We start from the raw sequence: 14561 nt of genomic DNA on the forward strand, positions 1-14561 counted from the left end.
TTGAGCATACTGATCAAATATCCCAGAATTTTTCGGTATGGACTTATCCACCGATGAACCGAATTCATCGCGGTCCGAGAATTTTGACACTAGAGCGGGGCCGTTTCTAATCAGAATTGGACGATTCTGATTAGAACAGACCCCGCTCTAGTGTCAAAATTCTCGGACCGCGATGAATTCGGTTCATCGGTGGATAAGTCCATACCGCAATTTCATAGGGAGGATATAGCGCATTTAGTTCACCACTGGACTATCGCACTAGTTTTCACGAGTGCGAAAACGCTAATGAAAGTGAGCGATTGCATCAAATCAATTCGGTGTCTTCAGAGCACTTGTTCTCCATAGATTGAAGAAATAGTGCGCCGAAGACATCAACCTGATTTGATGCAATCGCGCACTTTTATTTACGTTTTCGCACTTATAATGCCGCAGTTCGCAGTCCAGTAGTGAACTAAATGCGGTATAATAAAAGTTTCTTGCTTCGTGCCAGGTAGGTATTTGTTGAGCGAAAAATTCATACAATTATAACGAGGAATCGCTCATCTCATCATTTGATGAATGAAATGAATTTTGGTAACAATGACTGAAAATTAACAGAACTGATCATTGGCGTAGCTGGAGGAAAGGTACCCAACTAACATTTTCAACGCTATAAGCTTCAGTCATTTGCTTTCTGTTGTGTAACCATCGAATAAAAGCAGTCAACGCTGAATACAAGGGAAGCTAGTCAAATATAAATCATAAGCTAATACACGACTGTAAAACAAGCACAATACAGCTACCAAACTCAGTTTTCAGAAATCCATTGCTTGTCACTGGGGCTGCCTTTACTCCACTCTATTCCAACTCCGGGAGATTTCCCGGAAGATGTGAAAACTTGAACAAATCGAATAGGAGTCCCCACTAACAAAACAGCTGCTACTATACAGTACAATTCGTTATACTGACAAATCCCCAAACCAGCAGCGCTTGAAAGGAAGTTATGCGATTTCATTACAGCTAAAAGCTGTAATAAAGAAACTGTTGGTTTACCAACACGGCTTGTAGGACGTAAACATTATTGTCAAAACAAACTTCAAGCGGGATATATAGCTACTACACAATTTCTTTACAGCTATCCATCTCTGTGCTGTGAAATTATTTGGGTTGCTTTTATTGCACTTTAATTCAATGCCGGAAGATTTGCCGGAAAATGTGCAAATCGAGTAAGAGTCCCAGCCACTACAACAGCTGCTTTTATACAATACCTTTTGTAATGTTACCAAAACACAAAACAGCAGCGTAGCCGTTTAAAGGACACTCTTTCAGCTAGAAGCTGTGAAGAAGAATCTGTTGGCGCAACCACACAGCTTGTTCAATGTAAACATTATTGCGTTTGACGTTTCACAAGCTTTTGCAGCAAGATGAAGTTGGGTAAGGTTTCTTGTGGCGCAATTATGAAGCCTTGTCTGGAGTAAAACAAAACGGGCTATTTTCTATGCTATTTATATATAGCAGTGTGGCAGCGAGGACATCATCGGGACCAGTGGATACGGAGATCGGACGTTCAATTCCAAGTAGCGGCAAGTACTTTAATTATTCAATTTTAAAAGTGATAATTCCAGTTCCACATTATTGCGTCACGGTATCCATAACCTCATTATATTTAATCGGTTAATTTCGGGATGCCGTATAACTATTATTTAACAACTGCGGAAAGGCTGAAAAAGCGCCTTCTCAAGATGTTTTTCAGTTAGTGGTTATATAGGAGCCGAGAAAAGAGCTATGACTTCGTGGCATAGAAGCTGCTCGCACAGCATATACATGTGGATTAAGTTCGCCAGATTCATTGGTAAAGGGCTTGCATAGAAGCTTCCGTCCATATGTACAACACAGTAACTCAGCATCAAGCCGTATTGAGGACGCTTTGTTGACGTTTACATTCACAATAAATGTTAGTTGCGTAGGGGTTCCAGGGGTGCTTGGAAACCCATAGAATAAATTTGGCATCCCCTAGAATTTTTCATTGACATTCACCTAAAATTGAAAACTTCACACTGGCTAGCAACGTTAGCTAAGAAAGATAATTTTAAGAATTCTGAGAGCCTAGAGATAAGAGAACATATTGGAGGCACTCATGTTTCATTCATTCATTCATTTATTCAGCATAACATTACAATCATAATAAAACTGAATAAACAATTATTCGCCACAACATTCGGTTCGTGGCTGCAGTGTGCTTCATCCTCGGCCGCGTCCCACATTAGCCAGATCGTTTGGCATTTGATTCGTCCATTTTAAACGGTACCGTCCAAGTTTATTATACTATCCGGATCTCTTACGAGCACCAGCTTTGCAGAGTTGTTGTCCGGCATTCTCACAACAACCCATCGTATCCATCCAACGTTTGCCGCCACACACCGTTCTTCTGCACACCACCAAAGATGGTCCTAAGCACGCGCGCTCGAACGCTTCGAATGCTTTCATGTAGTACTCCTCGAGCAAAGTCCACGTCTTGTGCCCGTAGAGAACCATAGGCATATATCTGCGTTTTGTACATGGTGCAGCCCCCATCGCACTATAGGGTATCAGGCGGACAAAAATCAGAAAAGTGACTTTTACCAATGCTTGTTTTGAAATTTTCTATCAATAATAAACATATAAACTAAGAGAAATCCAGAATTTCAAGTATTCAGCTGATGTAGTTACAAAGATATTCTGCATCAAAGTTAACTAAAGCTAAAAAAACGATTTTCGCGTAAAAAACAACATATAATTTCAAATCGATATTTTCTAATTAATATCACCATTATCTATTGGTTTCAATACATCATTGGTAAGGAGATGAAGCAAGTTTTCCAACAAACAGGTGGTTTGTGAAATAGTTGAAAAATTGTAAGAAAAACGGTAAAAGAAGGAGAAGAAGTTGAAAAAGGCATCAAATTTGAATTTTGTTAATCGGCATCTTTTTTTTCCACGCATTCCCAGGTCCAAAATTAGTTTACGGTCAAACTTTGGGTCTACACTAACAATTTCCAATGCGAAATGCTGCGGTAAATTGCGGTCTTGGGAGATTCAGCGTTTTTTTTCGCATGAGAACGCCCCTTGTGATTAAACGACAATTCTCAAAAAATAAGCTTATTTCCTTTGGTACTCATTTTTGCAGTAAATCCACAAGATTTTGATCATTCCAAGTGAAGAAAACAAAAAAAAATAAGATAAAATTTGACCGTATTGAAAATATGCTTTTTTCAAAACTTGATCAAGATGCTTGAAAAACATCATTAACAATGTATTTTGGCCGAACCAACAACAGAAAACTAAGAAATCCTCGAAAATGTGATAAAAATATTTTTGTCCGCCTGTTTGTATGGGAATCCCCCATAATGCATCGCATAATACCTACCAAGGCGTTGTTGAACAGCAGACAGAGAGTCCAGCTTGACAACTTCCCACGAACTCATTAGTTTCAGGTGACAGATGACGGAAGATGATCTGGGATAGCACTTTGTAGACAGCATTCAAAGTGGAGATCGCTGTGAAGTTCTCGCATTCCAAATGGTCGCCTTTCTTATGAATAGGGCAGGTTACCCCTTCTTTCAACTCCTCCGTTAGCTGTTCGGTTCCCCTCATCTTGATAAGTTCAGCTGCGATACATTCCATACCAGCTGCTTTGTTGGTTTTGAGCTGATGAATAGTATCCTTAACTCTCCTCAGCATGGGAGTTAGCTCGTCCTCTGCTGCATTGGCGTAGTCGTTCTGTCCGTTAACGTGGTCTCTCGTGCCTACGTCTTCCACTCCATTCAGATGCTCGTCGAAGTGCTGCTTCCACCTTTCGATCACCTCACATCCGTCCGTCAAGATGACCTCCGTCCTTATCCCTGACCATTTCGGGTTGTGGCACGAAACCGTTGCGGGATGCGTTGAGCTTCTCGTAGAACTTGCGTGTTTCATGGGAACGGCACAGCAGTACCACTTCCTCGCACTTCGCTGCTTCCAGGCGAAGCTTCTTCCCCCGAAAGATGCGGGCTTGTTTCCGCTTCTGCTTGTAACGTTCCACGTTCTGTCGGGTTCCTTGCTGCAGCATTACCCGCCGTGCTGCATTCTTCTCTTACAAATCGCTCTGCACTCTTAGTTGAACCATTCGTTTCGTTGACTCCTTTCCACGCACCCAATGCGGTGCTCTCGACTGCATCGTTGATAGCTGCTTTTACTGTTCTCCAGCTGTCCTCTAGAGAGGGTACGGTAGAATTTGCGAATCGTCTGATAGGGTAAAGAGGGTTTGGGTGAAGAATAGGATAGATGGTACACAGAAAGAAATTCTGAAAACTACACGTGATGTAAATATTAGAACGTTTAAATTTCCATTTCATTTCACTCGATTTTACATGAAAGAATTTCTTGCACGCAAAGTTGCTAGCAAGCTCCATACTGCAGACAACCTGTAATTTTACAATCCGATGTAGAATTGTGTTGAAAACGATGGAGGTCATTTTGTTACAGCGAACTCGATGTAACCATTTTTAACTGTGTAGGATAGAGAGCTATGGTTGAGGGTAGGGTGAAAAATTAGGCTAAAAGATAGGATACAGGGCTACGGAAGAGGGTAGGATGAAGAGTTAGGGTAAGGTTTTCTATTCGGCATTTCTTCAGCGACTCGTGCTGGAATTCCTTCAAAGATTCCTTTCAGGATTCTTGCAGTGATTCCTCTAGAAAAGGAATGTGAAAGAATGTTGATTTCTGCAGATATTTCTTCATGAAAACCTGGATTTTTTAGATATTCGCGCCAGAATTTCTAATGGGATTCCTTCGTAAGTTTTTCCACGATTCATCTAAGGATTGCATCAGGTATACTCGACGGGATTCTTTTAGGAATAACTACAGTGATTTCTGCCGGCATTTCTTTAGAAAATCCTGAAAGAGTCATTACGAGAGTTCTTGCCAGCATTCCTTCAGAGATTCCTACTAGGCTTTCTTCCCAGATTCATCCAGGAATTCTTTCAAAGAATTTTGTCCAGATATATTCAGAGAATCCAATAATGGGAATTCTTTTAGATATACGAACTGGTATTTTTTAAATGATTCTTCCCGAGATTTTTCCAAGGATTCCTCTGGGGATTTCTCTCTCCTGATTTCTTCACTAATTCATCCTGGAATTCCCATTGTGATTTTTTCGGGGATTCCTGCCGAGCTTCAAGCCGGGATTCTTCTCAGGATTCTATTCTTCCCGATGTATCTCCCAGAATTCCTGTAGGGTGCGATTTCATCAGGGATTATTATGTAAAGCATAATCAGACCCGGATTAAGGGTTGTGAAGCCGGGGCCGGAGCGGATGTGGAGGCCCCTCGGAGGTATAAATGCGATGAGCAAAAAGTTTTTCTTTGTTTTTGACCAGCAAAATGAAAAAAAAATAATGTTCAACAACCAAAAACGATTTTGGTGGGGGCCTGGGGCCCTGCCCCCCTAGGATCCGGCCATGAGCATAACACTGTTGTAGACTTATTTCCTCCTTCAATAGCTTTACGTAGTTTATGAAGAATCTCTCAATAATTTCGACAGACGAAGAACGATTATTAAAATTATTAAGATAAACTGAAAAAATAGGCTTTTGATGCACCTAGATAGATCTAGTAAACCGTAATGTCATCTGATAGTCATTTTCTTATTCTGCTTGAGCAGTTATTCTCCCTTTAACTTGTTATAGCAGCATTGTATCTATACGGATCAGAATACAATGAGAGTAAGTTGAACTAAAATATAGCTTGAAAAACATATTAGATGTTGAGGACCCACATTGAATATTATTTGGAACTTAACCATAAACTTCAAAAAAATTCTTCAATATGAGTTCTCTACATCTGATATTTTTTTTCAAGCTTTTATGCTCTCGTTGTATTCGTGAAATCAAACTGTTCAAAACTATACTGTGAAGATTTAAGAGAAGAACCGAAATGAAAAGACCTACAATGCTTCGATATAGAGCATCCTTTTCTACTATTTTTTTTTTTTTTTGAGAGACTTTACCCAGAGGGGGCATTCGTCTCTATTTTCTACTAATTTCCGATTTCTGATACACTACTTATCAAAATCGCCGAATGATTTCGCAGAATAAATGCCGAAGATGTTCTCAAATAAATTGCAGAAGGAGGAATTTCCAAAGCATTCGTGGAAATGAAATTCTCAAAAGAATTGTTCAGCGAGTATACTAGATTCATTCTCAAAATTATTTTGGAAGTAATTTCCGGAAAAATTCTTGAAGTAATTCCTATAAAAACTTTACAGAGAATTCCCAGTGGAACTCCTGAAGCGGCTTTAGGACATTGCCCTTAATGTTCTCCCTAATTCCATTACCCCGAATGATCCATTGCCCAGAAAGATATATCCACTAGCCTATCTGGAGACCCACTCTGTGTAATTAACGGTGCACCAAGTGGTTAACCACTTTTCCTTATTTGAGCATATGTTGTTCTTTCTGGCCTTACTACTACAGAACTGAAGCAAGTACCTGTGAAACTCCTGAAAAACTACTAATTGAACTCTACAAATGAATCCCATAGGACCTCCTGAAGGAATTTTCGGAAAAAAAAAAAACCTCCGAAAAGAACTCCAGAGACTTGTCTGAAATATTTCTGAAAGAATTCTCATGCAGGATTTTTTTGAGAAATTGAATTCCAAGAGAACTACGGAATGAATTATCGGGGGAACTCCGGAAAGAATTCAATGAGAAATTCTTGAAGGTATTCTCGGAAGAACTCCTGAAAAAATTTAGAGAAGAGTTTCAATTCCGGAAATAAAACTCTTGAAGACAATCTCGGTTGAGTTTACGAAAAAAATTGAAAAAAAAAATAAAAAAAAATACCAAAAGTATATTTTTATTAAACTTTAAATAAATTGCTGAAGAATTCATTGCCGTAAGAGCATTTTTCAAAGGAAACATCGAAGAAGTTTCAAGAAAATACACAGAAAATTTCTAAAAAATAATAGAGAAAGTAAATTACAAAAAAAAGACAAAGGAATCATCGATCTAATTAATTATCGAAAAATTCGTTTGGACTACTTTTAAAGAAAACGCACTAGAAATTCCCAAAGAAATGTGAAAAGGATTATCAAAATAAATGCCCAAGAAATATTCACAAAAATTTCAAACGAATATTCGAATCAATTCCCAAAATCACTTGCGTAGGAATTCCCAAAAATATTGTCGATGATATTTCCATGGAAATTCTCATAGATATTAGAAAAGGAAATTTCCAGAGGAATTGCGAAAAAATCGAAATTATAGACAAAATAATTGTCCAAGGAATTACTAACAAAATTGTCGTATAAATTCCCGAAGAAAATGCCGATATCATTTCAAAACGAGTCGTCAGAGAAATTCCCGAAGGAATTTAAAAAAACACCGAAAGACTTTCAAGACTATCAGGGACAATTTTTAAAAGAATACCAGAATACTTTCCAAAAGATCTTTAAAAAATTGGAGAAATTGTCTTTTAATCTAACTTTTGAAGAAATTCTCAAATAAGTTTTCAAAAATCAATCCTTAGATTCTCTTAACCCTCGAGCAGTCACGTCTTTGACTACCTGCAGCGACGTTACGCTTACGCTGTGTGCCACAAGCGTGCATTTTTCATGGTGCGTGTACTCAGTACACGACGCGACCGCTCCCGGGTTAAAATAAACGGGAAAATTTCTAGAAAAAAAACGTTTGACGTTTGTCTTAATAAGACATTCCCAAAGAGTTTTCCAGTGGAGTTACCAAATGAATTCATAAATGTATCCAAGGAAATTGTCGAAAGAGTTTTCTGAGCATTTGTTGAAGAAATTCTCGGAAAATAAATCACCGAAATTCTTAACATTATTGCTGGATAAATTGTCAAGTCAACTATCGAAATTTTTATTAAATTGGTGGAGTAGGTCTGGTGTTATGGTTAAGGACAAGCGTCTTTGGATCCCAGTTCAACATTGCTTCACGTCTTCAAATGCACAAGTCTCAAGAAGCAATAGTGTAATTTTGATTGTGTTTTTGTTCACAATCATAAACCAAAAACAAGAAGATCCGGTGCACTGGTTTAGTTGTTTGTAAGATTTGTATTCTCAAAATCGAGAATGGATGTAGAAGTCGGCCATTGTGGCTGTCATCTTGGGACTCTAACGAGCTTGTCCTTAAAGCTCGCGAGCATCACGCCAAGGACATGGGATCGAATCACACACCCAACGAACTCACAAAATGTGAGTTCTTCCTCTGGGGTGGGCCTAGAGATGAATTAGCTTCGGGTCGAAAATTTCGTCAATAAATATAAAAACAAAATTCCCAAATTTATTGCCGAAATAACTTCCAAAAAAGTTGCCGAAGGAACTTTCAACAGAATTGGAGAATTTCCTTATTATTGAGAAATGAATAGGAAAACGCCAAACTAGTTTTCGAAGGGATTCCCACAGGAATTTTTGAATGCATTCCAAAAGAAGTTTTTATAAACATAAGCGAGAAAAGAAGAATCAAGTTCAATTACCGACGGATTTTTCAAAGAAGGTTAAGAAATTTCCAAAGTAAAAATCGAAAGAATTTCTAAAAATTGTTACGTTTGTAAATGGTTGTGAACATTTTGTCAGTTATACTAAGGTTTGTACACCTGTCCCTGAATTTGAACCCTCTAATACCCAAATTTTTGATTTTGATCTAAATATCATTTTTCGTCATCTAAATTCGATTTAAACATGTTTTGGAAAATGATTCTTTTTAATTCTCGATTTCGTGAATTTCAGTTTTTGATTTTTCTAATTTTTATTTTTGAACATCCCCAAAGTTTTATATTTTTCCTGGAAGCCTATTTGGGGTACGGTTTTTTTGAGATGAAAACATTTTGAAATTTTATGATTGTTGTTGAAATATTTTTATTTTTTTTTCATAGAAAATTTTATATTCCGTGTAATTTTAAGGAAAATAATTTTAGAGTGTATTCGATTCCCTTAAACTATAAAACTAGGATAGAATGATTTGGGAAAAATTTAAAATATGTAAATTGCAGTGATTAAATGCAAAATAAACAATGACTTCTACAAGGTGTCTAAAACATCAATTTTTCAATGATTTTTTAAAAATGTAAATACACCAAAAACCATTTTGAGATATACAAAACAGTCCCAAATATCAGTCAAAAATATAAAAATTTTGATTTTCCACGAAACAAAAATTACAAAAATGCTCAAACTATACCCCGTCTAAAGGCGGTATTGGGTATTAGAGGGTTAATGTGCATTTGTAGTGCTCCAAACATTTTAGGAGTGATCCAGTACAAAACACACAAGCCGTCCTCTAACACGGACATCAAATTGAAGACGGTCTTGTGTTGTTGCCCAAATCAGGATGCCCCCTTAGGATTAGAAATTCCTAGACCAAAGCAAGCTATGAATGCCGCAACAGATGCTGCGAACTGAAAGGCGAACTGCTAAACAAAATACAATTCTAGGATGACTGATGGACCAAGAATAATTATGAAACCACGTCATCCTGGCATTGGACTTCGTTATCTGTTTAGATAACTGGGCACAGTTTATGTTATGCGTTGCATGTTTGTGTTTTGTACATTTGTAACGTTCCATTTTGTTTTTCGTATCTAAGTTCCCAGACGTGGGGCCCGATACGGAAAATAAAATGTACATTTTTAAGGTTTCAATTTTTCCGTTACAAAATTTATCGGGAAAATTTCAAAATAAAATCCAAAATAATTTCCAAAAAAAATCTCAAATGAATTGGTAAACGGATTGCACACGGAATTGCCAAATAACTTCTGAAATGAATATCCAAAGAAATTCTCGAAATAATAGCCGAAGAAATGGTCAATGCCGAATCAAGTCCCAAAGAATTCGGTTACAAATAAAATTAAAAAAAAAACTGTTTGTGGTAGGGTGCCTGTACCAGTTATCGCACCACCTAAGAAAAACTATTTCTACAAAAATAAGAAGAAGACCGACGAATGTAAACAATAAGTCAAATGATTGATTTGTTTTAATACTTTACAGGAAAAATATAAAAACGGAGCCAAAAGTACTTTTAGTATTTATTACGGCGTGTGCCAATGATAGGAACCCTGTACCAGTTAGGGACACATTTGTTAATTTGGGTTCCACTTCGCACTATTTACATACATTCCTTATGGGATTTGCCATAACTGGTACACTATGGCGAAATAGGGTGCAAGGAGGCCGAAAAGTTAAGGAAAATGAGTTATTTCTACCATAATTTAAGCAAATTGTGAAGTTTGAATGATTGCAATCAGCTTTTGTGATCGTGATCTGTTGTTCACGATTTTTTTCTTGTTGATTTGTATCTTTAAAGGTTGAAAATAAACTATAGCGAATTTGAGGTACTATAGCCATAACTGGTACGCTGAGCCTATATTACCTACTTATTTTCGCCTATTAATACGAGTGAAACCTTCATAATTTTTCGATTTGATTGACGATTAATTCCAAAGTACCCAAAGTGTGATAAAAACGAGCAACGTGGTGCATATTTATGTTGGTAAATAGCAAAAAGAACCACATCAACACCAGCAGCAACTGTGCACAGCACGAAACTTTCCTAGTTCCGTCGTGACACGGAAACACTAGGCACTCGTTGTTGTTCTGCATATTCAAATATTTTTCAAACAGGAATTTGCGGTTGTTGTTCCATTGTCACTTTGCGGTAATACCTACTATTCAAAAGTGATTTGCTCGAACAGTGAGAAGGTGATACAAATAAATCTTTTTCGAAACCCTGTTTTATTTTATGGGATGTCGTTATTATGTATGTTTGTCAGTTATTATTATTTCTTTATTATTAGAATATTCAACCCCACGCTTGTTCATTATTTAGCTGTAAATCAGTTATTTGCTACCAGAAGACACAAAGTTTGAAAAAGGTTTCATACACCTAAAACAAGAATATCCATCCCGAAATGTAGTCGAAAATCCGCCGTTTTATGTGTAAATGTAAACATTATTTAAGGCTCAAATGAAAATCGCATACTGCGTACAAAACCGGCGTGTCCGATTGTCACAATTGACTAAGTAAACATTTGTTACATATTTTTTTGTTTTTTGAATAGTTTTGAAAAAGAAAAAATATAATTTCATGTGTGCAAAACAACTATTTCACCGCTTAATAAGTGTAATTAGTGCAACTTGCGTGCAAGCGTTCTCAGTCTCTGACTTCAGCGTTTCAAACCGTTTCATCCTCACATTCGGAAAAGCTTGTGATTGCCTCTGAAGCTTATTCGTGCACCAAAAGCTCACCGAGACAAAACTTCCACACAAGACTGAACGAATTGCTCTCAAGAAAACAAACGTTTGCATGTGTGAGTGTATTTAATAATTTGAATGACTCGTCGAAAGATTCCAACTAGAGGATTTGTCACGTTTGTTGAAGCACCTCTCGCTCTGATTTAATCGCATAATTGGCGATAATCGGCCATCGCGATGCAGTTGTGCTAGCAGTACAGACCTCCGATTTCTGCACATTTCAGTTCAGAAGAACATGTCTCTCCTAACGGTAGCGTTTCTACTGCTGAGCTGGTCTTTGGTATCCACGGTCCATTCCGAAGACTTACTTCCATGCCTATTGACTCTAATAAATCATAATGGAGCCACCTTCGCCCATCAAGTTAACCTTTTCGGTTGGAATCGCTCGAACTATGTCGACCAGGATCTCCTGGATGGGCTACTACTCGGAATAGATTCTCGGATAACCGTTAACATGGTTCCGTACGGCGAGCTGCGGGACTTCAACCACCGGCAGCTGGTGATCTGGATGGTGGATACGATGGAGGAGTTCGAGGAGGACTTCGCTAGCGTTGCGGATATGAACGTTGAGTTTCGGGGACACTTCATTCTGCTGTTACGAGGGGAGTTTGTGTGGAAGGAGATTCTTGAGCGTTTCTGGGACATTGGGGTTACGAATGTGGTGATGCTTGTTGAGGTGGATGGTGGCAAAGGAGTTGCCGTAGAGGGATACGAGCCGTTTCAGGAGGACTGTTGTCGTTGTGTTGCACCTAAGGTAGTTGACAGATGTGTGGCGGGAGTTTACGACGAAGGAGGATACGGGAGGTTATTTGACAACTATGTCCGAAATTTGCAGGGGTGTTCGCTGAAGATAGCCACGTTCACAAGACTTCCGTTTATTGAAGTGGTTGAAGACGGGGAAAAGCGAAAGGTTCTTCAAGGAGTTGAAGGAGAAATGCTAGCGACCATTTCAAAGAAAATAAACTTCTCGATTGAGGTTATGGTTCCAACCGGGGACGAAGTATGGGGTCAAATCTTCCCGAACGGGTCCGGAGTGGGAGCGGTAGGGATGGTTGTGCAGAACGAAGTTGATTGCACGATAGGTGGATTCGTTCCGTATCCTGAGTTGATGCAGTTTACAAGTTCATCGATTGGATACTACAAGACGGATTTCGTGTTTGTAGTTCCTGAAGAATTCGCTGAAATATCTTCTCTGAACCAGATAACAAATCCGTTAGGGAAATGGATTTGGATCGCAATGATTGTAGTTCTGGGTATGACATACGTAGTTATCGTAACCTTCGACTATCCATTGGTTGGTCACTTCAGCGATACCCCTGCATTAACCCTATATCGAACAACGCTTGGAGACTCCTTGCCGTCACTTCCGCGCGGAAATTTCTTTCGATTTCTAATGTTCCTGGTTCTGTACTACACCCTAGTCATCAGGGAAAGCTACAAATGTTCCATGATCAGCCATCTAACCGAGAAAAGGCATTTGAACGACATCAGTACCATAGAAACAATGATCTCTGCAGGATACCGCTTTGCTCTAACCTACCCCTTGTACAATCTCCTCTTCAAGGATACCCTTCAACTAGACCAATCGGTAATCCTCTTGAAAGACGAAGAATACAGCCGCGGATTGGAGCAGGTCATCCGCGAACGGCGCCGCATAGCGATGATCTCCATCCCCGAAGAGATCGTCGACTTCAACCATCGTCATCCGGGATGGATCAACTTCCGAGTTTGCGGAGAAAATCTGCTGGGCTTTCACTTCAGCGTGTACTTTAGGCGATCGTCTCCGATGGTTCGCGAATTCAATCGACTGGTTCAACGCTTGTTGGCCGGAGGACTGATGGGAAAATGGCACTCTACGCTGCTGAACCGCCGATACCAGGCAACAACGCTAAACGACGAACCGGCAACAGTGCTCACCAACGGACATCTCTTCAGCGGGTACGTGTTTTTCGCCGTTGGACTCGGGGTAGGCGTTTTGGCTTTTCTGCTAGAGGTAGTTTCCACTCGAAGCGCGCGGATTAGGAAAGTGCTCGACCTGCTGTAGCCGCCAGGTACATGACGGAGACGATGCCACGGGATTCAGTTAAACTTAGGACGTATAACGAAGGACACCAGACTCAGAGATCGCGCATCATGGAAACCGTAGAACAGCTATTCAAGATTTTGGGGAAACGAGTGTCGAAATTGCCGGTTCCGCAGCAGGAAGAGATCATCGAGGCCGTACTGGGAATGTTGGATCTAACAGAGCAGATGAACAAGAGCTCCCTGCAAGAAAATGAGCAGCAAGAATGGGACCCGGGATTCAATCTGACGAAAAGTGTGTCCAGCTTCGTGCTGAGCAGTTGTGAGGGCGGTGCGAAGCAGATAAAGGCCACCGGGCTTACTTCGTCACCGTCGGATATTGTTTAGGTGCATGGAAATGGAATAGATCCTTTGAAAGCCGAAATTTCGAATGTTAAATGTGATTATTTGATAGAAGTGAACCATGTGAATGTAGATTAAGAACATAACTTTGGGTTATATAAAATGCTATAAAGAACTCTAAATCATAAGAAAACGGATTTACTATCGAAGTGATAAGTCACAAACCAGCACACGTGAAAAAGATCGTACAGCTGCTCTACAATACCAAGATGGGTGAAATCAACTGAACATTTTACTAGGTACTGATCCTTTGGCATGCTTTACCACTACCAGTGCCTATTTCTTATTGGATTAATTCACGTTCCTTGCTGATACTGATTCTAACATTCTATTTAAATTTTCAGGTAGGGAAAATGGCTTCAATATGCCTACCCGACCAGTTACGGGTCCTGAGAGGATTCTCCACAGAATCCTGAGAAGATTCTGCACAGAATTCTGAGAAGATTCTGCACAGAATCCTGAGAAGATTCTGCACAGAATCCTGAGAAGATTCTCCACAGAATCCTGAGAGGGTTCCCCACCGAATCCGGAGAGGATTCTCCACAGAATCCTGTGAGGATTCTCCACAGAATCCGGAGAGGATTCTCCACAGAATCCGGAGAGGAATCTCCACAGAATCCGGAGAGGAATCTCCACAGAATCCGGAGAGGATTCTCCACAGAATCCGGAGAGGATTATCCACAGAATCCGGAGAGGATTCTCCACAGAATCCGGAGAGGTTTCTCCACAGAATCCGGAGAGGATTCTCCACAGAATCCGGAGAAGATTCTCCACCGAATCCTGAGAGGATTCTCCACAGAATCCGGAGAGGATTCTCCACAGAATCCGGAGAGGATTCTCCACAGAATCCGGAGAGGATTCTCCACAGAATTCGG

At 39.5% G+C, this 14561-nt stretch overlaps 1 protein-coding gene across 1 annotated transcript; it reads left to right on the forward strand.

Annotated features, from left to right (window-relative positions):
* The first annotated feature begins 11716 nt into the window (after positions 1 to 11716).
* Positions 11717 to 13309, forward strand: LOC109428604 (uncharacterized). Its single transcript, XM_029856789.2, has one exon. The coding sequence runs from the start codon at positions 11717 to 11719 to the stop codon at positions 13304 to 13306; it is 1590 nt and encodes a 529-aa protein (XP_029712649.2). The 3' UTR covers positions 13307 to 13309.
* The last annotated feature ends 1252 nt before the right edge of the window (positions 13310 to 14561 follow it).

Source organism: Aedes albopictus, unplaced genomic scaffold (genome assembly GCF_035046485.1).
Source record: "Aedes albopictus strain Foshan unplaced genomic scaffold, AalbF5 HiC_scaffold_699, whole genome shotgun sequence".
Taxonomy (NCBI): Eukaryota; Metazoa; Arthropoda; class Insecta; order Diptera; family Culicidae; genus Aedes; species Aedes albopictus.

Excerpts from the sequence above, each read along its gene's own strand:
- LOC109428604 (XM_029856789.2), top strand. The coding sequence starts at position 11,717 with ATGGTTCCGTACGGCGAGCTGCGGGACTTCAACCACCGGCAGCTGGTG.